Source organism: Lissotriton helveticus, chromosome 5_1 (genome assembly GCF_964261635.1).
Source record: "Lissotriton helveticus chromosome 5_1, aLisHel1.1, whole genome shotgun sequence".
In the NCBI taxonomy this organism is placed as follows: domain Eukaryota; kingdom Metazoa; phylum Chordata; class Amphibia; order Caudata; family Salamandridae; genus Lissotriton; species Lissotriton helveticus.
This window is the reverse complement of record NC_136065.1, coordinates 2,055,100,147-2,055,124,677: the sequence shown is the minus strand read 5'-3', so window position 1 is coordinate 2,055,124,677 and position 24,531 is coordinate 2,055,100,147. Positions and strand designations below refer to the sequence as shown.

The 24,531-nt window shown below is 47.6% G+C and overlaps 1 protein-coding gene and 1 long non-coding RNA gene across 2 annotated transcripts in view; one reads left to right on the top strand and one right to left on the bottom strand.

Annotated features, from left to right (window-relative positions):
* Nucleotides 1-24,531, bottom strand: part of LOC144756279 (uncharacterized) — a 385,761-nt gene that overhangs the window by 223,195 nt on the left and 138,035 nt on the right. Inside the window, exon 2 of the long non-coding RNA XR_013595109.1 lies at nt 4,801-4,893. This is a non-coding gene — a long non-coding RNA (uncharacterized LOC144756279). The remainder of the gene's footprint in view (nt 1-4,800; nt 4,894-24,531) is intronic.
* Nucleotides 1-24,531, top strand: part of LOC144756278 (uncharacterized) — a 411,513-nt gene that overhangs the window by 265,683 nt on the left and 121,299 nt on the right. Inside the window, exon 10 of the mRNA XM_078645939.1 lies at nt 6,878-6,991. Coding sequence (XP_078502065.1) covers nt 6,878-6,991 — 114 coding nt within the window. The remainder of the gene's footprint in view (nt 1-6,877; nt 6,992-24,531) is intronic.

Below are 24,531 nucleotides of genomic sequence, written 5' to 3'. Positions count from 1 at the left end.
AAGGATACTCCTCAGAGAGCAGCATTGGCGTGCCATACAGAGAAAAGGCATTGCTGTGGTTAGGACCCTGAATAAGCCGAGGCCATACCGGTTTGGTTTTTACTTCATTGTTCAGCCACAACCCTCAGATGGCTCATGCAAATAAAAGGTGAAAACCCTCAAACTGTTGTTAAGGTGCATATCACTACAGGCAATGAACTTTACAGCACAACACAGACCTGGGACTGACCATGCCAATGCAGATGGCCTTTCCAGATTCTTCCGCTTAGACAATGAAGACTCTCTTTGGAAAGGTTAGCCTTATTCACTTTCGTTTGGGGGTGGGGGGGGCTGAATAGGAAAGTGTCGCTTTTTGACATGGTCACCCCCACTTTTTGCTCTCTGGTACTGATGTTGTTGATTGGTAGTGCACTAAGTCCCTGCTGACCAAACCTCAGTGCCTGTGATCTTTCTCTAGAAAACAAGACAAATTCCTAAATGTAACCCAATTGGTAAGGACTTTAGCACTCCTGTAAGTCCCTGGTAAATGGTGCCCTTGGTATCTGGAGCATGGGTATTAAGAGGGTCTCTTAGGGCTGCACATGTATTACGCCACTCTGAGGGACCCACACACAAACTGCATGCAGTCTTCCATTGCAGCATGTGTGAAATCGTGCAACCCATTCTAAAAACACGACATTGCCCACTCCCTGTCAGCAATACCCAAGTACACCACATATGTAAGTCAGCCCTACAGCATGCCCTAATACAGAGTGCATTATATAACACGTAAGGGCACATCTGCCTGAACAGATATGCCCCTATGGGCTCCATTGCTAGACATTGCAAGTGAGCAGGAACCAATTTTAAGGGTGTGCACTGGTTACTTGTCATTGTGAGTTACCCAGCGTCATAATGGCTTCACTGAAAATACTGATCATTGGTATCAAACACCTTGTCTGAGTAGTGCATTTATATGTTCCCAGAGGGCACCTTAGAGAACAACTACCAGCCTTTTTGTGTGCAAGCTGACTGGTATCATCCAGCCTGCCACCACAGAAGAGTTCATGACTCCCTGCAAGTGAGAGCCCGTGGTCTCAGAGCCAGGAACAATGCCTATCCAGCAGATGGTGATCACACCTCCTCCAGCAGTATGGCTAGTGAATTTAACATATGAAGACCAGAGGCTTCAAAGCCTCTGCCACCTTTGAAATGTATGTATGGCTTCCCCCAGAACAGAGGGACACCACCCCCTATCATAAGGCCAATTTGGCACCAGAGCAGGCGGGGAATTAGATATTCAGGAATCGTGTTTCACTTACAGGCTAGTCACACTCCTGAGGTGTGCTACCTAAAGTAGAGAGAGAAGGTTTTCACCATCATGGGTTTTTTGAAAATAGAGAATTCTGTGTCAGGGCTATGCCCACTTCCCACAGGAATTGGTCATTTAGTGGTTGTAGGCACCTCAGTGGTAAGTAGCCCATTAACTACCACCATACACTCCCCTAAGAGCCCCTAGATTGAGTATTTTCAGTCGGCCAAGCAACAGCAACCTTGTATTCTGTACATAAATCACTAGGAACAACATTTTCGAAAAACATATACAAATCAGTCCAAATCATTTTTGATATAATCGTCAATATATGAACCTCTTTATAACATTTCTTAGGTTCTTCTTGCAATTTTGGAATTCTTGTTCTAAAGGCATAAAAATCATTGCTTGTCCAAAGCATATGCACATCATTTCATCAATGTACTTGTAGGAAGCTGGCTCTCTATATAGTGCATCATAATGAGATACAATACCAATTTATAAAAGTAACAGATTTTTATATGAATTTACCAAGATCATCGTAATTGGGTAAGTACTTTTCAAGTTACCAGTTTTTAAGTCGTAATAAAATACACTTATACCGGGTGCTACAAGCAGTAATGATATCATAGGGGGAATAAACATATGGTGCATGGGGCCCCTTAGCACCAACTTCCAGGACCGGTCGCCTGGACTGCAAGGTCCAAGGCTACGCCTACAGGTCACCTCAGGCGGAACTGGGGTGTCCGGGTGCAGAGGTGCATTTCAGAGTCAGGTAACTTGTTCACTTCAATGGGAAATGGTCTTGTGGAAAAGAGGCTGCAAGCAGGGACTCGGGGGCCAGTCCAGTTGAACTCCTAGGAGAACTCAGTTCTCCAAGATCTCTGACACACAGTCACACTGTTGGTTCAGATGGGCTTGGGAGCTCGTGTGAAGTAATGCTTTCTCCAATGGGGTCACGAAGCGGGAGACTCTTGCGTTTCTTGGTTTCCTGCAGAAAGAGGCTACAGGCAGGGACTGAAGGACCAATCCAGCCAAACACTAATGGGGGCTCAGCTTTAGACTGTCTTTGGACCCCATTTGCACAATTGGTTCACTTGGACTAAGGCTGGGGCCTCTGGTGCAGTGGTGCTTTTCGATATCGGTTACGAAGGTCAGAGGCTCACCCTCTGTATCAGTGACCTGGTGAAGAGGGGAAAACAGGGAAACAAGGTCACTCTTGAAGTTGGCTCTGTGGGTCCTGATGTCCCTTGAAGGTAGGTTTGCGTTTGTGATGCTGGAGTCCAGATTAGACCTACAACAAGCCTTGGTTGCTGCAATTGCTCTGGTACCCAGGGTACTGGTGCTCGGCGTCTCCTGGGGGTCCTGGCGTCTCCAAACTTGGCAAAGAGACGATCTAACCTCCTGGAGCAGGAAGACCTTCCCAATTCACGCTGTTCTTTTAGTGGGCCCGATGTCTAGCAACATGGTGAAATGTGTTTCAGTGCCTGTAGATGCAGGGGAGCAGCTCCTCTACTCCAAGGGAGATTTATTCTGGTGGTTTAGGTGCACGGCAGTCCTTCAATGGCTTTGGGCAGGATTTCCAGCTCTTTGCAGAGTCGGTCCCAGCAATGATCAAAGTGCAAGCAGCCTGGCAGGGTTTTGCGTCAATCTTTGGAGCAGTGCTTCAGTGTTTGCTCTTTCTTCCTCTGTTTCCAGTAGTTGAATCTGATTTCCTGGTATCAAGGTGCCACCTAAATACTCAATTTCGGGGCATTAAGGTGAGTGAAAAGTAGTAGTCAATGGGCTATTTACCCCTGGGGTCACTATCCCCCTAGATGACCATCTCCTGTGGGGAGTGGGCATCATTCTGTTGTAGAGTTCCATATTCCACCATACACAAGATGGTAAAATCCTTCCTTTTGTGTTCACTTCAGGATGCCCACCCTAGTGGTGTGTCCAGCCTGGCAGTGCAACACACATCTTGACTATCTAATTTCCATTCAGTCCTGGTGCCAATTAGACCTCAGGTCTAGGGGATGCCTGGGTCACTTATCAAAGAAGCAGAGGCTTTGAAGCCTCTGGCATGGACATACTAATTCACTAGCCTTCCTGCTGGAGGAGGTAATAACACTTTCTGCCAGAGCAGACATTGTTCCCGACCTCCTGGGAGCATGGGCTTTCACATGCAGGGGGTGAGAAACGTATCTGTGGTGGCAGGCTGGAAGAATTAGGTCAGGCAACACACTATTAGAATAGTAAGGTTTCAGGGGGCACCTCCGAGGTGCCCTCTTGGTGCATGTCATAACAAATCTGGTAATGGTATCAGTACAGATGTATTAAGGCAAGGTGTTTGATACCAAACACCTTAAGTTTCAAAGAAGCCATTATGTAGCTGGGTAACTCTTTTTGACCAGTGCCCAGTAAATACCTTAAGATGGCTTCCCTGGTCACTTGCCATATACGGTAATAGAACCTGACATCATAGGGGCATACCTGCTCATGTCGATATGCCCTCACATAAAATATAATGCACCCTGCTGAAGGGGTAACTTGCAAATATTAAATGCAGTGACTTTTGCATGGTACACAGGAGTGTGCTGTGTCAAATTTGTATTTATGGTTTGCACCATGTCACGCAACCTGCAATGGCAGTCTGTGTGGAATTTGTGTATGGGTTCCTTAGGGTGGTATTGGAAATGCTGCACCCCCTAGGGACCCTCTTTAGTATCCATGCCCTAGGTACCTTGTCCTGGGTTGTACAGGGGTGCTAAAGTCCTGTGCCAATTGCAAAACAATCAGACATCTCCTTGTGTTAAGGAAAAAGCGCTGGCACTGAAGTCTGGTTATAGGTTTCAGTGAACTGTTAAGAGTGGAAATCAGCCATCTATCAGCTACAAAGGGGGCAGAAAGTGTGGTGGGGGGGGGTACTGCAACAAAAAAAACAGTTTCCCACAATACTTCCCTCAAGGGAAATTCTGCAGCTGCTTCTAACTCAGAATCAATATTGTACCTCTTTTTTTTCCTTCCTGCCTATGAAGCTTTATTTTTCGTACTAACTTTTCCCACCATTCTCTAAATGTTTTTAAATCCCTCCAGTTCTTTATCTTTTCACCTAGATCCTTCATGTTAGCTCTAAATGTCACCACACCCAACTCTTATTTCCACATTGGTCAAACCCATTTTTATAATGTCTGGGTAAATTCCTCATTCTACTGATGTCAACCTCACAATTATCAGCTAGCTCCTAAAGCTGATCATGTGCTTCATTTGCACACATCACTGCTTCGCTGATTAAATATTTCAGTTCATCCACATTGTATGACTCAGCCTATTCATATTAATTGTCCCCTGTAAAATCTTTCCAAATTCAGTCTTCAAAAATCCAATATTATTATCTCATTATTTAGAAGGTTTAGCAGGAACAGTAGCAGACATGTCATTTAAAACTGGAGAGTCAACGGTAGAATTTCTTCCAGTACTTGGCAAAATTGTCAGTCTAGTCTCAGGTCGGGCACTCATTTATGTACCTGTAACTGCAAGGTCGGTCAGTCCATGTACTGTGCCTGTACATCCTGAAACACTGCACCTGTCTCTGGATCTCATCAGTGTATGAAGTTGATCTGGAATTCAAAACAACATTAAACAAAGTTATCTTCCTCATCTAAATCCTGTTATTTTTTTTTGTTTCCCTCAGTCTCGCTTGCAGTCTTTCTTTTTGTCTTTTGTTTCTTTGACTTTTGCAGAAAAAACTGTTACTCCGTTTACCATATCTTCCCACCAGCATCACTCCTGATGATCCCACTTGCCTTCCAACCAGCCGCGGCCCATGGAGGGAGTTCCGTGGGGCAGGAAGGCGGGGTGGGGCAGGTGCAGGGTGGGGGTTACTAAACACCGGAATAAGGATAATTGGAGGGAAGTAAACAATTCAATAAATAAAATGAATTGCGTAGCGTGACCTGCATCACAAAATGCAGCCCTCGATAGCCCTTACTCCACAGGGCGTCAGAGAGGATTATTCACGACTCAGACAGCATAGTCTCCCCTGTTTTTAACCATAAGGTTCGCCTGCAATTAAAATTTGTGGGTGAACCGCATTCTTGCTGGTAAAGATACTCTATCGCAGTTTCGACGGAGTATCCTTATCGCCAAAAATTAAACCGGGCCCTAAGTCATTGCTATGAAGGCTCTCATCAAGTAGAGATACAGAATAAAAAGTCAATTCTAAATAATTATAAATCCTAAATGAGTAGCAACATCAATAAATAAACAGACATCATTTCTAGAAGCATCAGAAAGTCTCCAGGTAGGTTCTGGCTCACCTCCAAAATCAACGTTTTATATACACTATTTTCACATATTAAATCATTATGGGGCACATGTATCAAGCATTATTGCCTTAGCCCAAGGGACCCCTTCACCTTTGTGAATGGTTGTAAAATAATTTTTAATAATTTTTCCCACGGACCACTGCCTGGTCTTAAAAAATGAAAAAATGTCATGTTACTTTCTGTAAAGTATCTCGTTTTCCTTTAAGGAAAATGGGCTGCTTTCCAAAAAAATAGATTGCTTTATTTAAAAGCAATTACAGACATGGTGGTCTGCTAACCTTAGCAGGCCACCATCCCTATGATGGCGTAGATTCCTAATAGCTCAAAAATCTCGACCTACCTCATTAACCCCTTCCGTGCGGCCGGTATTCCCCCCCGGTGCTGAGCCCTAATGAAAACGCGCGTGGTCATGACGGAACGGTTCCGTCATGAGCACAGCTCGACTGATGCTCATGACGGAACGGTTCCGTCATGAGCATGGAAGGGGTTAATATGCATGAGGTAGGTCTATTTGCGACTCATTAAGAATCACTGAAAACAGTTTCTCACATTAGGATTAGCGATTACCTAATTGCGATTTGGAAAAAATCGCAATTAGGTAATTGTGACTTGTAATAATGATACATGTGGCTCTTTAACTGCAAAATCATCATGGTATAATTAAAAGTGTTACATTCTCAGAAAATTAGAGCACAGTGAATATTGATTCTTCCCAATCTACGTTAGTGTCAATCAGAGACGACAGGATAAACTAGTAACATGAACAACAGCAGCAAACTATTATTAAAACGTAGGGCACAGTGAGCTAGCGGAAGGTCCTTGGAAATGTGACATGATTGTGGTCAAACTGGAAAGTTTTCTTCTTGAACAGCAAGGACAACATCAATGAAAATAAGCAAGCATGACTTTGCTTGATTGTATGAACAATGATATATTCAGAGGGAAGACATCCATTTTGAAAGAAATGGCAGCTAGCCCTAAATTCGGGCCTAGTTAACCATAGCATAGAAAACACACTTCTACAAGTCATCGAATTATCATTTCTAAAATATTAGCACTATATATGTGTGCACATATATGGTAGAGAATAAATCTACATTCTGTTAATAATCCATATAAATATGTATGAACGAAAACTCTAACAATGGTATTGATTAACTGCAAGTTTAAATCTTCAAAAATGATCTCTGTTGTGTAGTAAAGCGAGATCAGGATAGTTATGTTTATTTTAGATTTTACAAGACATTTAGTTTCATCTTTTCTATTTTCCTTCCAGCCCTCTCTGGTAAATTTACTTCCTCTCAGATGAAGACATTTCATGACAGCTCCCGCTGCCTGACCCTACCTGTCCTGTATAGGTATGAAGGTGCTGAGCTGAAAAAGGAAGAGGGTAAGTCAAAAAATATTGCACTTACATGTTGACTCCAGTTCAGCTGAACTGGAAAATTTACACATTCTGTTACTGAAAGTGTGAAAATCTGAATAAATCTAAGGACTACATTTACTCTAGTTCCATCAAGAAGGCTGATAGGCCTCATTTAGCAGTGGGTGAAGGGGCAAACAGGGGAAACTGAGTCTCAACCTGTGAGAGCTGAGGTTTTTTGCCTCCCATGTTGTAGGAATCACTCTACTATGGCTCTGAAAACCAAACCAAGAACAACCCCTTCAGCATTTGACTCTCAGTGGTAGTGGCGTTGGGCAGTCAGAGGATTCTCAGGGAGATAGTGCAGGGGTGCTCAAGTCAAGAGCTGAACAATCAATCCACAATCAAGTGACTGCTCAGCCCACTGATTATCTTTATGGAAAATAAAGTGCTTTATTTCACACTAGAACACACTACTACATACTACCAGCAACAGGAAACAATTTCTTATCGCTGGCCACTGTTTGGGAAGGTATACTGTGGCTTGTCTCAATTCCTCCCTCCTATCCACCCCTGTCCAGGCTCTCAAACATTTCTGGTTTGTTCTCCCCTTCTGTGGGGACTGCAGTAGAAGCGTGTATATAGGTCAGGTGTATTACAGTTAACCATAAGTACATGTGCACTCAGTTTCTGCTCAGTGTTTTACCGCTCTTGAGTGGAACAGAGTTCCCATAGGTCAGTTCAGCTTTGCTTGCCCGGTTCTTGAAGAAGGCCATGCACATTACGCTTAAGTGTCGGTGTGCTGACTGGCAGCAAATCTATTCTCTCACCTCAGATGCTGTGACCTCACATGGCAGTGCACCAGCTTCTGGTCTTTTGGCAGCAGGAGCAGGAGACCTCAGTCCTGGTAAGTAATGGTCCCAACTGAACCGAAAGCTGGAGTATTTGGTTTCGGAGACATGTCGCTGGGCCCACGCCACAGCAGACATGTACTCACTGGAGCCCCAAACGGGCCAGATGACATTGTTGGTCCCAATCGGACTGGTCACAACTGTGGTTGGTGCAGCCCTGATTGAGCTAGGTACATCTTTGTTAGCCAGAACCCCTGCATGGGCTAATTATCTTAGCAGTTGAGGCCATGCACAGGCCTAGCACCACTTGAGTAGTTGCGACCACGTACAAGCTGGCCCTTGACTTGGCAGCTGCAGCCATGCACAGGTCAATCACAACTTGAGCAGGTACAGCCACGCATAGTCCTGATCTTCCTCTTGGTAGCTATGGCCATGCGCAAGACAATCAAGGCATGTAGTCACAGCCCCGGCCGGGCTTCAGGAATCATAGTTGCATAGTAGAATTTCCCAGCAGGAACTGGTACAGAGAGTCTTCATGCACACTGACACTGGGGTCAAACAGATCTTTATCCAGAAGTCCTCTCTTCTAGACATACAACAAACATCGGGGATGTGCTGCACATTGCTCCTTCCTTGACAAACCTTTTTCATGCAGGGTTGGCTGGCTCCTTCCCTCTCTCAGCAGGCAAGCAGGCTTTTAGACAATTTAGGACGTGAATCCAGCTCCTCCATCAAGAGATACAAATCTTAGATGAGATCCCCTCAGCTCTGGGAGACTGGCTGGCAAGCAGACACTAGCCTTGGTTATTCAGCAGTCCTCTGAGTACCCTGAAGAGTAATCCCGTCCATGGCTATAGAGGACATGGAACTGGAACAACAAGAGGGGTAGTGGGTTATACTTTTATAAACAACTGACAGACAGGAGATATGGATCCACTGTCTGAAACTGTAGAACCAGTTTAAGGTAGTTCTCCTTTCAAGGGTACAATTCAAGCTGTTCTTCAGACTCAGCATTTATGTAAAGTGATGCATCCCATATCATGTGTGTAGCAGTTGCCAGTTCCATTGTTATATATTGAAAGTTTGATTAAATCCACGCCCTGCACTGGTGTCTCTCTCTCGCTCTACCTGCCTGTCACACCTGCTGCTATTGACTTTGCCAATACTTGAACCAATGTGTCGACTTTGTCAAAGTCATCAGAAGCATTCAGCCATCTTGGAAAGTTATATTCAATATTTCAAGAGAGCCACCATGTTGTGTATAGCAGTAACATGGCCACCATCTTTGAAGTATAGAAAACAACAGCTATTTGCTTTGACATTGCTCAAGAGACAATGAGAGGTGTGGCTCACTGGTTAGAGGCGGCAGACCTGTAAGCAGAGAACGGCCCGGGACCAGGGTTCAATTCCCGACGCGGCAGGATCTTGGACCAGGGTCAACGGACTCGATAATTCTCGCCTCAGTGCCTACTCTAACTAGGGAACACACTCGGTAACTCTGGGCATTAAGCTTGCCTCATCTCTACAACGGCCCCACACAGACGCCGGGGATGCCTGGTTTCACCCTGGAGATACCCAGAAAGGGAGCATCTCACAGAGAAAACCAGGACGGGTTCCCCAGCGGTCTACAGCGCCAGGACACTCGGGTAGAGTAACAGTGCGCTTTACAAGTATCCCACATTTACATTTACATTTACAAGCATTGGTTGAACACATAGATGTGGCCGGACATTATGGAATGGTATTTTCTCTACTTCCAACACGGCCCCAAGATTGAGATTAGACATAACATGTCGGTCTTCTGGAGGTATAAAAAATATAATTCTGCAATCTGGAAACATTATTTTCTGGACACATTGATCTATTTGGACTATCACATTGGAAAAAATCAATCGTATGATAACGTCATTACTCGATAAACACTGGATACGTTCTCCTCCATACAGGGGTCTGGTCAACCGGTGAGACGTCTCGGTACACGTATCATACGGTGCGAGAAGCAGCGAGGAGTTGGACCGAGGAGCAGGACGCCGCACCCGCGGCCGGGAGACACCGAGAATACCGAGAACATCATTGCCACATTGCCAGACTTGAAGCAAGCGCGAACAGAGAAGAACTGAGTGCGGGGGTGAGGAGCGAGGAGCGGCGGCTCTACCGAGATACCGGCCGGGTTCACCGTTGATTATCACTGAACGGCTGACTCGCGTTCCCGCTCCTGCCGGGTGCTCAGCATTAGGCTCGTATTGCTTCCCGCTGTCGGGGCTCTTTCGGAGTGAGGCCGTGGGGAGGCTCGGATTGCTGCAACGAACCTGCGGAGGTGCGGTTTGGCAGCCCTGCTCTTGACTTGCTCCTGCCTGCAAAAAAACCTGGTTTGGCACTGTACTTCCAGTCTTCACATACCTACACACATTGACCCTGACAACGGTGGGCCAGGTGAATGCACGCAGGACAGAGAATCGAGCGTAGAGAGGGTTGAGCAGAGCGGAGCACGGAGAGAGCCGCGAGTGTCCTGCATCTACACCCGCACCTGCACCGGACCGGACTCGGGCTTGCGCTGGGCTTTGCGCGGACTGCCCCTGGCCCACGGGTATTGCCACAGGGGTAGTGGCAAGCCCCCGGAGAGAATCAGTGCGGTGGGAGAGTTGACTGCCGGTTATCGCAGGATTGAAGGTGGCAGGGGGAGACCGGAGCTGGGAGTGCTTTCTCGACGGGTGAGTCGGCTGGGAGCAGGTAGTGAGAGGGCGGCAGTTAGGCGACTGCATCAGCGCCCACATCAGACTACACTAGACTACACTAGCCTTCTCCTGCCTATCCCACGCACAGCACAGCACTGCACCTGAACTCTCGCCCCATACGACAGCTCTCACCAGCTTTGGAGCAAGTGGGAGAAAGCTGGAAAAACCTGCAAAAACCTGCAATTAAGGCGGTGCATGAAGGGCTGCGAGTAGTGGTGCATGTTACAAGCTCATTAAGGCACTAGAGGAAACTGGGAAACTGGGCTTCTCTGGCTTCACTGGCTCTTCACTGCATATGACTTTTAAGACCGGAGAAGAAAGATAAAGCACCAGCTCAAGGGGCTTTTAATTTTCTTACCCAGCTACAGATATACTTCTCTTCCTGGGGATCCTCATCAATAGTCATAAGCACTGAATATTCCCGCCCATGTGCGGGACCCCGGAAACAATATAAAAATATATATGTAAGAAACACATATATCTCGCTCCACATATATGTATGTACATATATCATTTTTCTCACACCAATGCTGCTCCATAACTGAGGCTAAAAACAATGTGAACACACATACCCACAATGCAATTAGCAAGGAAGAAAATAAAAAACACATTAGGTCAAATAACCTTTGAACTTTGTGTTTTAATGAGTAAACTACTCATAAATCCTGAAAATTGCTTGTAAATAGACATTGTTAGCCCTCAGGCTGCATTGCATAACAATAGCATAGAAAATGAAACCATTTTCAACAAAAAACTGGAACCGTGCCTTTAAGGCAGCCATGACCCCAGGCTTCCCATCATGCCTCAGGGGTGACAGTTAAGGTCAGTTGTTCTTTCCGGCTCCTTCAGTCAGGACCCTGGTGAAACAGCTCCCTTTCTTTTTGACTTTTTGTCAAAAAATATTCCTGTTATCTACAATTTTTTGCTTTCACTCGACGTCTTTTTGACTTAGGGTGTTACTTCTACCTTTTTTAGGCTTAAAAAAAGGTAATTTTTCTGTCAGAGATGCCTTCACTCTTTGACAAGTGCCCTTCATGTGGAAGGAGGATGGCCAAGACTGACACTCATTCAGTGTGTATCCTGTGCCTACCAGACTCTCACTCATCGAAAACCTGTGAACACTGCCAGGTTTTATCATCCAGAACTCTGAAAGAACGTGAGAGAATTCGTGTTTATGGGCTTTCTGAGAGAGGAAGATCTCCCAAGAAGCAGAAAAGTCGGAAGACGCGGTCGACATCGAAAGAAGCCCCGACTGGTTCAGATTCGGCGTCGAGATCGGCGTTGGAGAAGCAGTCGACGGCGACGAAGAAGATGTCTTCAGCGTCATCATCGAAGGTACCTCCGCTACAGACAGCGTCGAGGGATAGGTCACTGTCGAAGCAGAAGAGTTTGACGGCGAGCCACCTGATGTCGAAGCAGCATCGTCATGCTGTGGCGTCGAGGCATTCTCCGTCGACGCCTGGCCACCGGCGTTCGGCGTCGAGTCATCCTCCGTCGACGACTAGTCATGGTCGTTCGACGCCGAGGGAGCCTCTATCGACACATAGTCGATCGACGTCGAAGCAGCCCACGTCGACGCCCAATCAATGGCGTTCGACGTCGAGGCAGCCTCCGCATTCAGGCAAGGGGCATTCAGCCTCGAGGCACACTCCGTCGTCGACAGAACATCGGCGATCGGCGTCGAAGCAGCCTCAGTCGTCGTCGAGTAGACAACCTTCAACGGCGAGAGGCTCTATGCCGAAGGACACTCATCGGTCGACGTCGAGGGAGCGTCTATCTGCCCGGCGCTCGGCGTCGATACAGCCACCGTCGATGGATCAGCGTAAATCCAGGGAACAGAGTGTCTCGCAGCCTCTGAACATCTCTCCTGCAAGATCACAGGAGAGGTCACCTTTGCAGCAGGTGCTGCAGGAAAAGGAGGGTGAACCATTGGACCAGTCTCAAATATTAAGGTCGCAATTAGGTTCTCCAGGATCTGCATCAGCTGCGGAGGTGGGACAATCTCCGCTACAGGAGCCGCCCGCCAAGAGAAGGAGAGTTGCGGAAGAGGGATCTCGTTCCAGGTCTTCCTCTAGATCTATAATGAGCCTATCCTCATCCTCCTCAGCGTCTCGCAGTGGTGGCTCCTCGGATGGACGACGCAGTCTTTCGGATAAGGAGAGGTCCAAGTCCCCTGCAAGATCGCAAGCGGATAATCCCACACGTTCACCAGTGAAGGATTCCGCACACAAATCTCCTCCTGTTCGTCTTTCCCCAAGGTGGTATAGACCTCTTCACCACTGGGCCAAGCACAAGGAGGCAGCTGATCGGCTGAAGGCATATCGAGACCAGGCTCATCGCCGTACGGAACGGTCACGTTCTAGGCACTCAAGTAGGAGAGGATCTCGTTGCAGAGGCCGATCACATTCTAGAACGCGCTCAAGTAGAAGATCTAGGTCCAGGAGGACCCGAAGCTCTTCAAGTTCTTCGAGGACCCGCTCTCACAGGGATTACTCTCCAACCTTGACAAACAGTCCGCGATCAAGGATATCTCCAACGGAGGATATTTTTTCATTTCAAGATATCTTGGGCAGGGGAGCCCTGAAGCTAGGAGTGCCTATGACTGCTCCACAGATCAAGACGACAGTCATATTTGAAACCCTACAGCACAGAACGGCACCCAAACCGTTGTTGCCGATGGTACCGGGTATAATGGACCCAGTCAATGAAGTCTTCCTGACTCCGGCAACGGTGAAGTCCGTCCCAGCGAGGATTCTCAAGAAGTATCGTCCTCCTGATGAGGATCCTCTGTTCCTCAAATCTTGCTAGAAAATCCAATGCGGTAGCTTCCTCATCCACGGTACCTCCGGATAAGGACAGCAAGGTGCAAGATTCCTGGGGGAGAAGAGTTTGTAACACCTCAGCTTCTTTCCTTAAAGTCTCCAATGCGGAAGCGCTGCTCGGCAGGTATGATAGATCTCTGTGGGACTCGCTTCAGAGATTTTCTGAGAAACTTCCTCAGGAGGATAGGAAAGACTTTGAGGAGGTTCTGATGGAGGGCAGTCAAGTCTCCAATCAGATTATAGGAGCGGCGGCGGATGGGGCAACGCTGGCTGTGCATGGTTATGCGCATGGAATCACAGCGAGGAGATCCTCTTGGTTGCGCCTTACGGCTTTAAAACCTGAGGCTCAAGCTAGGATTCTAAATCTTCCTTTTTCGGGCAAGTCTCTCTTTGGTGCAAGTGCTGATGAGGAGATGCAGCGTATGAAGACTGAGTTGGACACCCTCAAAGCCGTAGGGCTTGAAAAGAAAAAGGAATTCAGGAAGAAGTTCCGTTCTGACAACAAGGGACCTTCTAAGCAGAGGGTTCAAACCCCTCAGTGGCAGAAGGGCCAGAACCAACAAGGACAACAGAAATCGCAATACAAAGGCAAGCGCAATTCCAAAGGAAATGGGAATCAGCGCCAAGGCAACAACTTCAGTAAGTCTCAGCAGAAGCAATGAGTCTTCACTTCCCCCAGCGCCGTTGTCCACTCCAGTGGGGGGAAGCATTGCACATTGCAGGACAGAGTGGCAGGCCATTACAAAAGATCAATGGGTGTTGTCTACGCTGCAGAATGGGTACTGTCTTCGTTTCCTCCGTCTACCTCCGTCTGTTCCTCCAATGTCAACGTCAAGCCACCAGCTACAAATGTTAAAGAAAGAAGTAGCGACGCTCATCGAGATATCAGCCATCGAGAGGGTTCTGGTGGCTCAAAGGGGGGAAAGGAGTATACTCGAGGTATTTTCTGGTCAGAAAAAAGGGCCAGAAGGCAGAATACAGGCCTATTCTGGACTTGAGAACACTCAATCTACATGTCCGAAAAGAAAAATTCCGCATGTTGGCGCTCCATCAAATATATCCACATCTCAGGAGGGGGGATTGGATGTGTTCGGTGGACCTTCAAGACACATATTTTCATGTCCCGATACGACCAGATCACAGAAGATTCCTTCGGTTCCGGGTGGGGACCTCTCACTACCAGTTCAAAGTCCTTCCCTTTGGGTTGAAGTCGGCCCCCAGAGTGTTCACGAAGTGTGTCGCAGTGGTGGCGGCAGCTCTGCGCCGCAGGGGAGTCTTCGTATACCCATACTTAGACGATTGGCTGTTGAAAGGTCCAACTCCAGACAATGTAAGGAATCAATTCCGAACATGCATAGAACTTTGTCAACGTCTAGGCCTGCATGTCAACTACAAGAAATCAGTCTCCCATCCCACTCAGAAGATTCACTTCCTAGGAGCTCTGCTAGACTCCGAGGTAGGAAAAGTGTTTCCTTCGGAGGAGGGACAGTTTTCGATAGTGCTCAAGTGCCAGCAAGTTCTTCGCAACAGGACTCAGAAAGTGCGAAAGATAGCCTCCCTCTTGGGGTCGATGGCTTCCTGCATATTCTTGGTACCGAACGCCAGACTTCGGATGCGTCCTCTTCAGCAGGATCTGGAGGACAAATGGGACCAGCAATCAGATCGCTGGGACGATCAGATCCCTTTGTCAGAGGTGGCACGGTCCTCCATTCAGTGGTGGATGAAGAAGCAGAACATGCAAGTGGGGGTTCCCTTCCATCAATCTCCTCCGACGCAAACGATCATCACAGACGCATCATGGCAAGGCTGGGGGGCACACATGGGCCCTCTTCAGGTGCAGGGTCTGTGGTCGTCAAACGAAAGCACCTACCACATCAACTTGCTGGAGTTGAGAGCAGTCCACCTGGCTCTCAAAGCGTTCCTTCCCTCGATTCAGACAGAGGTGGTGCTAGTACAAACGGACAACACCACCACTATGTACTATTTAAACAAGCAGGGAGGAACCCGCTCAAGGACTCTGTCACTAGAAGCTCAGGGCATCTGGCATTGGCTTCTGGCTCGCAAGTTGTCTGTTCAAGCAGTCCACCTTCCAGGAGAGCAAAACGTGAGAGCGGACGCTCTAAGTCGGCACTTCGAGGACAGAGAGGACTGGGTTCTCAACGACGAAGTGCTAGATGACGTTTTCCAGGCTTGGGGTCGTCCTTCCATAGATCTCTTTGCAGACGATGTAAACAGCAAATGCCCAAGCTTCGCCTCGAGGTTCTATCGACCAGGAACGAGGGGGAATGCTCTTTTGATCGACTGGTCAGGGGAATTTGTGTACGCTTTTCCACCCCTTCCTCTGATCCCGAAGGTGGTGAGCAAGCTGAACCACTCGTGCACAACAATGATCCTGATTGCCCCCGACTGGCCGAGACAATGGTGGTACACGGACCTCCTTCACCTGTCAGTGTCTCCTCACAAGAGGCTTCCATGCAGGCCGGACCTGTTATCGAAGATGAACGGGAGGATTCACCATCCCAACCTTCCATCACTGAACTTGGCAGCATGGCTCCTGAGGTCATTCAATACAGACATCTAGGACTGCCACAAGACTGCATGTCCATTCTGAGAGAAGCACGACGTCCTTCCACGAGACATTCTTACGCATGCAAGTGGAAGAGGTTCTATATGTGGTGCGTGCAGAATGGTCATAATCCAGTGAAGAGTCAGGAAGAGGCAGTTCTTCCATACTTATTGTATCTTGCTAAAGCAGGTTTGAAGTTTAACTCCATTAAGGAGCATTTAGCCGCTATAACTGCTTATAGGCGATCACCTTCACAAACCTCTTTTTTTCAGTTGCCAGCAGTAAAAGATTTCTTGCAAGGTCTGAAAAAGGTGTACCCTCCTGTACGGCCTCCTTCTCCTCCCTGGGAGCTGAACCTAGTACTATCAAAGTTGATGGGCCCGCCTTTTAAGCCCATTCATAAAGCTACTTTACAGCATATTTCCTGGAAAGAGGCTTTTTTGGTAGCAATTACGTCAGCCCGTAGGGTGAGCGAAATTCAGGCCCTGTGTACTAAAGAACCGTATACAGTCTTTCATTGGAACAGAGTGGTGCTCAGAACGCATCCTTCTTTCCTGCCGTAAGTGGTGTCAGATTTTCATGTCAATCAGTCTATTTCTTTACCCACTTTCTTTCCTAATCCCTCTACTCCAGCTGAGAGGGCATTACATTCTCTGGACCTGAAAAGGGTTTTAAAGTTCTATCTGGACAGGTCCAAGTCTGTTCGGCATTCTGAAAAATTGTTTGTTAACTATGGATCGATCAGAACTGGTCATGCAGCATCCAAACGTTCCATTTCCAGGTGGATAGTTTCGTGTATCAGACTTGCTTACCAATTGGCGCAAAAACCTCTGGGATTTACTCCTAAGGCGCATTCCACTAGAGGTAGAGCGGCCACGGCGGCTTACCTACAGGATGTGCCCATGTCTGAGATTTGTAAAGCGGCGACCTGACGGTCTGTCCATACATTTACCAGACATTACTGTCTTGATTCTGATACTAGAGCAGATACCCAGGTGGGCCAGGCCTCCCTGAGGAATCTGTTTAACAGCTGAGTTATTTGGCTGTTATGGCTTGGTTGGTTTATGTATTTCTCATTTACCTGCAGGTGGTTGTTGGGCTTGCTATTCTATTCAGTGCGTATGACTATTGATGAGGATCCCCTGGAAGAGAAGGATAAGTTACTTACCTGTAATCCTAGTTCTCTTCCAGGGGTATCCTCATCAAAGTCATAAGCAACCCACCCGCCTCCCCAGGTAAATGAGATTTTGTACTGTTTCAAGCTTGAGTTTGAGCCCTGAGTTTAGGGTTATGCAAAGAACAACTGACCTAACTGTCACCCCTGAGGCATGATGGGAAGCCTGGGGTCATGGCTGCCTTAAAGGCACGGTGCCAGTTTTTTGTTGAAAATGGTTTCATTTTCTATGCTATTGTTATGCAATGCAGCCTGAGGGCTAACAATGTCTATTTACAAGCAATTCTCAGGATTTATGAGTAGTTTACTCATTAAAACACAAAGTTCAAAGGTTATTTGACCTAATGTGTTTTTTATTTTCTTCCTTGCTAATTGCATTGTGGGTTTACATTGTTTTTAGCCTCAGTTATGGAGCTGCATTGGTGTGAGAAAAATGATATATGTACATACATATATGTGGAGCGAGATATATGTGTTTCTTACATATATATTTTTATATTGTTTCCGGGGTCCCGCACATGGGCGGGAATATTCAGTGCTTATGACTTTGATGAGGATACCCCTGGAAGAGAACTAGGATTACAGGTAAGTAACTTATCCTTCCTGGGAGCTTTTTGAGGGGTTTGTCCGTATTGTCAGTTATACAGCTACACAGGGTTCAAAGCTGGAAATTTGCAACAACAGTGCCAAAAGGTTTTGTCAAGATTGATTTGCCACCTGGCTCCACTTGATACCAGTCAAACTATCCCCTAACTTGCAACCTAGCGTCGAAGGGTCCAAAATGAGATCAGGAAGGGTCCGAGGAGGCCCAACGAGCAAAGGAGGGCCAAAAAAGCGCAAACAAACAGCCAAGACTTCTGAGGAAAACAAAGAGACGCTGTCAGCCAAATCTAATCTTACGACACAGTGCTCCTTAATTGACATACTTGACATAACACTGGACAAATCCGTTTCAAACTATTGTAAAAGTAGCCACATGGCAAAAACAGAAAGGAGCAAAAAAATTAACCAAACCTCTTTTCAGCCCAAGATTTATACAAAATTTAGTTTTTTTTAAAATGCAGGGGATACCTTATTTGCAAAGATCAACGAAGTATCAGGCTTACAAACGCCTCTTGAACCATCTCCACTCCCCCTGCCTTACCAGTTCAGTGGCACGCAGCCCCCACAGGACAGGGACAACAGCAAAGGAAATAAGGGCATAACTTCACCTCAAACAACATCAACACCCCAGCATAAAAAATGCCAAGTAGGGCAAAAGACTGAACCCGCAGGCACCACAGCAGGAAGGAAAATGGTCATAGACACCAACTTAATTCAAGTACACTAGCCAAATGATGCAACGGTCGTGTCACCAGAAATACCAGAAATACCAGATGATAGCAACTCTAACATCAGCAATAACGCGGAAAGTAACAGCATGAGTGATGAAAAAAGCCCTGAGGCCATAAGCGGCATTGGAGAACCCAAAGACAAGGAGGGAACTGGAACTGGCAGGGAGGAAGAGACAGATCTTTCCTTGGTAGTTCTGGATACCTCCTTGTGAAGAAGTACTCACCGATGCGGTCCCATGGGCCGAAATCCCTCATGAACGGACTCCAGAGGAGAATCCCAATCCGGATCCATGTTGTCTTTTCCTCTCCCTACAGAGAGCTGGGAGGACGGCGGCAACCCCTGAAGTGGTCCACGGCGACCAATGAAACGGACAGACTGTGAAGACAGGGGCGGGCATCCGGACGAAGCAGGAGACCGGGAGAAGACGTCGGAAGGAGCCGCGAGACCGTGCGGAGGAGACAGCGTGGAGAAGCCCAGGAGTAGCGAGACCCAGGACGAAGAAGCGGAAGAGCCCTGGAGTGAGGAGTGGTGGATCCCACCGGAGGACGCTGAAGAGCGGCCGCGGACTCAGGAGAGTTTGCGGCAGGGGCCGGTGAGTGAGGGGTTACCACGAGTACTGGAGGGTGGGGGAAAAAATCCGGAGGGTGGCGGGAAGGTACCAGAGGGTGGCGGGAGGAGTATCAAGTAAAGACAGCCTGTACTGTGAATATTGAGATATGCCTAAACCTGACCCGTGATAGCTTTGACCCGGTATTTGACCTCCTATGCACTAAATGCGGTGTTAACTCGAACCTTATTTGTTTAAAAGTGTTTCTTTAGGACGTGGGTTCCACTGGTTTTCCTTGCCTCCTATCCCCACTCTTGGTTCTTTACCCTCACTGGTTCCCTACCTTAATCCCTGACATCACGTCCTGGTTTGCCTAAAACTGAACACAACCGAGGTGCGGTGACTGGTTTAAAAACTCCCTTTTAAAGGTAGCTAGTGTTCTGACGGCTCCTTCTCTTTCCTCTTTTATGAGCCTCCGGGGAACACCCTTCGACTCCGAAGACGAGGAGCCTGAACCATCGCCCTCTGCCCCCTTATATAAAGAAGAAGACTCACCGGAAGAGGACTTTTGTGACGCCCGGACATCTGTGTTACCTGACCCGAATGAGCCGAAGACGGCTGTAATGCCAGAAACCGGTCCCCGGAAGCTTGTTTCCTTCCCAGTGTAAGAATTGGCTTTTGTAGTTTGGTTTGCCCTGTTCCCATCATGCACTGGGACAGGAACAGACTAATTTGCATACAGCCAGGTTCTGAAACTGGGATGGTGCAGTGAGCTAAAAAACGGTGTTGGATCTAGCCCTGATCTCTTGACAGGGTGAGAGTATTCTGCTTAATTCAGAGACTCTGTCCCTCACCACCCCTTGTTGTAAATATTTTTGTCCACCCTAAGCGTGGAAGGGTATACTCAGACATGAGTCCCTTGCTCATTGCACCATCAGGATTCAAGCAAGCCGTGCCGAAGACGGCTGTAATGCCAGAAACCGGTCCCCGGAAGCTTGTTTCCTTCCCAGTGTAAGAATTGGCTTTTGTAGTTTGGTTTGCCCTGTTCCCATCATGCACTGGGACAGGAACAGACTAATTTGCATACAGCCAGGTTCTGAAACTGGGATGGTGCAGTGAGCTAAAAAACGGTGTTGGATCTAGCCCTGATCTCTTGACAGGGTGAGAGTATTCTGCTTAACTCAGAGACTCTGTCCCTCACCACCCCTTGTTGTAAATATTTTTGTCCACCCTAAGCGTGGAAGGGTATACTCAGACATGAGTCCCTTGCTCATTGCACCATCAGGATTCAAGCAAGCCGGGCCGAAGACGGCTGTAATGCCAGAAACCGGTCCCCGGAAGCTTGTTTCCTTCCCAGTGTAAGAATTGGCTTTTGTAGTTTGGTTTGCCCTGTTCCCATCATGCACTGGGACAGGAACAGACTAATTTGCATACAGCCAGGTTCTGAAACTGGGATGGTGCAGTGAGCTAAAAAACGGTGTTGGATCTAGCCCTGATCTCTTGACAGGGTGAGAGTATTCTGCTTAATTCAGAGACTCTGTCCCTCACCACCCCTTGTTGTAAATATTTTTGTCCACCCTAAGCATGGAAGGGTATACTCAGACATGAGTCCCTTGCTCATTGCACCATCAGGATTCAAGCAAGCCGGGCCGAAGATGGCTGTAATGCCAGAAACCGGTCCCCGGAAGCTTGTTTCCTTCCCAGTGTAAGAATTGGCTTTTGTAGTTTGGTTTGCCCTGTTCCCATCATGCACTGGGACAGGAACAGACTAATTTGCATACAGCCAGGTTCTGAAACTGGGATGGTGCAGTGAGCTAAAAAACGGTGTTGGATCTAGCCCTGATCTCTTGACAGGGTGAGAGTATTCTGCTTAATTCAGAGACTCTGTCCCTCACCACCCCTTGTTGTAAATATTTTTGTCCACCCTAAGCGTGGAAGGGTATACTCAGACATGAGTCCCTTGCTCATTGCACCATCAGGATTCAAGCAAGCCGGGCCGAAGACGGCTGTAATGCCAGAAACCGGTCCCCGGAAGCTTGTTTCCTTCCCAGTGTAAGAATTGCCTTTTGTAGTTTGGTTTGCCCTGTTCCCATCATGCACTGGGACAGGAACAGACTAATTTGCATACAGCCAGGTTCTGAAACTGGGATGGTGCAGTGAGCTAAAAAACGGTGTTGGATCTAGCCCTGATCTCTTGACAGGGTGAGAGTATTCTGCTTAATTCAGAGACTCTGTCCCTCACCACCCCTTGTTGTAAATACTATAGAAAAGGAAGCATTAGCCATCAAATGGGCCATAGAAACCTTGAGATACTATCTGGAAGGCAGGGAGTTCACCTTGTATACAGGTCATGCCCCTCTAGAATGGTTAGCTAGAAATAAGGGCCACAATGAGAGAGTACTCAGATGGTTCCTTTCACTACAACCATACCGATTTCGTACCAAACATAGGAAAGGAAGCGAACAAGGAAACGTGGACTTTTTATCTAGATTTCCCCAGGATCCCACCCCGAGTAGAAGGACAGCAAGGGAAAGGGGATGTGAGGAAGTACTCACCGATGCGGTCCTATGGTCCGAAATCCCTCATGAACGGACTCCCGAGGAGAATCCCAATCCGGATTCATGTCGTCTTTTCCTCTCCCTACAGAGAGCTGGAGGCAGGACCCGGAAGAGGACGGCGGCAACCCCGGAAGTGGTCCACGGCGACCAATGAAACGGACAGACTGTGAAGACAGGGGCGGGCATCCGGACGAAGCAGGAGAGCGGGAGAAGACGTCGGAAGGAGCCGCGAGACCGTGCGGAGGAGACAGCGTGGAGAAGCGAGACCCAGGACGAAGAAGCGGACGAGCCCTGGAGTGAGGAGTGGTGGATCCCTCCGGAGGACGCTGAAGAGCGGCCGCGGACTCAGGAGAGTTTGCGGCAGGGGCCGGTGAGTGAGGGGTTACCACGAGTACTGGAGGGTGGGGGAAAAGAACCGGAGGGTGGCGGGAAGGTATCAGAGGGTGGCGGGAGGAGTATCAAGTAAAGACAGCCTGTACTGTGAATATTGCCTCAGAGATATGCCTAAACCTGACCCGTGATAGCTTTGACCCGGTATTTGACCTCCTATGCACTAAATGCGGTGTTAACTCGAACCTTATTCGTTTAAAAGTGTTTCTTTAGGACGTGGGCTCCACTGGTTATTCCTTGCCTCCTATCCCCACTCTTGGTTCTTTACCCTCACTGGTTTCCTACCTTAATCCCTGACATCACGTCCTGGTTTGCCTAAAACTGAACACAACCGAGGTGCGGTGACGGGTTTAAAAACTCCCTTTAAAAGGTAACTAGTGTTCTGACGGCTCCTTCTCTTTCCTCTTTTATGAGCCTCCGGGGAACACCCTTCGACTCCGAAGACGAGGAGCCTGAACCATCGCCCTCTGCCCCCTTATATAAAGAAGAAGACTCACCGGAAGAGGACTTTTGTGACGCCCGGACATCTGTGTTACCGGACCCAATTCTTGTTCAAAATAAAACTGTACCTGTTCGCAAACTCATCCAGCCTCCTCGCCTGTATATTAGACCCGCACTCCCACACTCCTACAAAGAACAGGTGATAGGAGACAAAACAACGGAATGGACTCAAAACAAAGCAGAAAGACAAGTGAGCTCAACCCCGGAGGTGATTGAAATATCCTCTTACCTGGGGAAGAGCTGAGTAGAAGTACGACAGCCTCGGACATACGGCTCAGGAGAACTGTAGGCTTGCAGGAAAATCAAGTAGAAACGGGCACGTTAGAAGTGGCACAAAGCAGCAAGGGGCTACCTGAAAGCCAAGAAAAAAGCCAAGAAAGTGAAGAAAAAATTCTAAAACAGCCCAGGCAGGAAAGCGCCTGGCCTAGCCTCTTAAACACAGTGCAACTTCTGGTGGAAGCCCTACATTATCAATCGGAGAAAATGGACACTCAATTAACGCTATTAGACACGTTGGCCATGTTTGTGGTTGCCATAGATGGGAAGCTGGGTACGCTTAACACGCTTCTCCAGAGCAAATTCGCCCATCTTCAAGACACAAATAGGACCAGCAGCAGTGGATGCGGTTGCGGCCCAATTATTGACAAGCTAGCTACCCTTCCAACACTAATGACAGACCTGTGCACACAGCTCAAAAGATCTGCTCAGCCAAATTGCAAACTGGACGTGGTCACACAGGGGCAGCTAAAAACAAAAGACACCAAAATTGCTGTTTCCACACAAACAGAGGTTGCTGAAAAAGGATCAACAATTGGTGAAGATCCGGAAGCTGCGAGTAAGACCGAAGTGCCGGGATCAGGCGTACAAGCTCAACCTAAAATGAACGATCACACCAAAATCATAGGGGTGAACGAAATGGGACCAACGAGCCCTCCATCAATAGGCGTTATAGACGACGATAATATTGATCCAAAACTGAACGCCAAACAGAGGCGAGCTAAAAAACGCAAAGGCAGGAAATACAAACTCTGCTCAAAACGCGAAGGATTCACGCAACTTTTTGGGCGATCTATCGTCACAGAGCAAAGCATGGCACAACCAGGGGAAGAAACAACTTCAAATCAAACTTCCAACGAAAGGAGAGACATAACTGAGCATACGGACAAACCAGTAAACACCAGATCAGATGAACAAGTAGCCCACCTTCAACAGGGACAACTGGCATCCGCCCAAATTTCTAGGAACAGTGGAACACCGTCTGATTGTGGTTTACTAAATGCGTTAATAAATAACACAAAGCCAAGCCCGAACTCCATGCAAAACATAAAACAAGGAATCATCCTGGGCACAATGGGCAAAAGCATGGGAAGTCAAGGTACAGGCCTGAATGAAAGTCAACTATTCGCCATTACGCAAGCAACCGTGCCAACACACACACGGGCAGACCGCATATTAACAGAACTGGCACCCGTAATTCTGACAGGCAACAAGTATCGCCCGAGTGGTGGGGCGATATACAAAGAACCTGAAACTTTTGCATCCTTTGAATGCATCAATGACAAAGGCCCAGGAGGGGCAACTAATATTGACACCTATCTGGTAAAAGCAAGAGCAACAGAATGTGCAGACCTAAAATCATCAATTAACATCAATAATGGAGGTCAGGGTACACACGATCAAGGAAAAACCCCAGACGCCATATGGTTTAATCCAGATTTCATCTCCAAAGGAAGACACGATATCCTTAATAGAAGCAACATTCTGGAGCGGTTATCCCACATCCCCTCACTGGCAAATGTGGTAAGCTCAGATTTGGTGTTGATCGAATTCATAGACGCAGAAGGCACAGGAAGGGAAGTGACGAAGGCGACTTGGGCCTCGGGAGCAATTTCGCCGAAAATTCTTTCAGAAGCTGAGGCATTCAAAAACTGGGGCATCACGTTAAAACCACACATAAAACCAGGATACCCGGACATTTTATATCCGGGAGGAAAGCTGGAGACCAGGGGAAACGCAGGCAGCTGTAGAACCTCGGTTCTTAGAGGTGCGGCAGGGCCATGTGGAACAGGCAGCAACGAGCAGATTGAA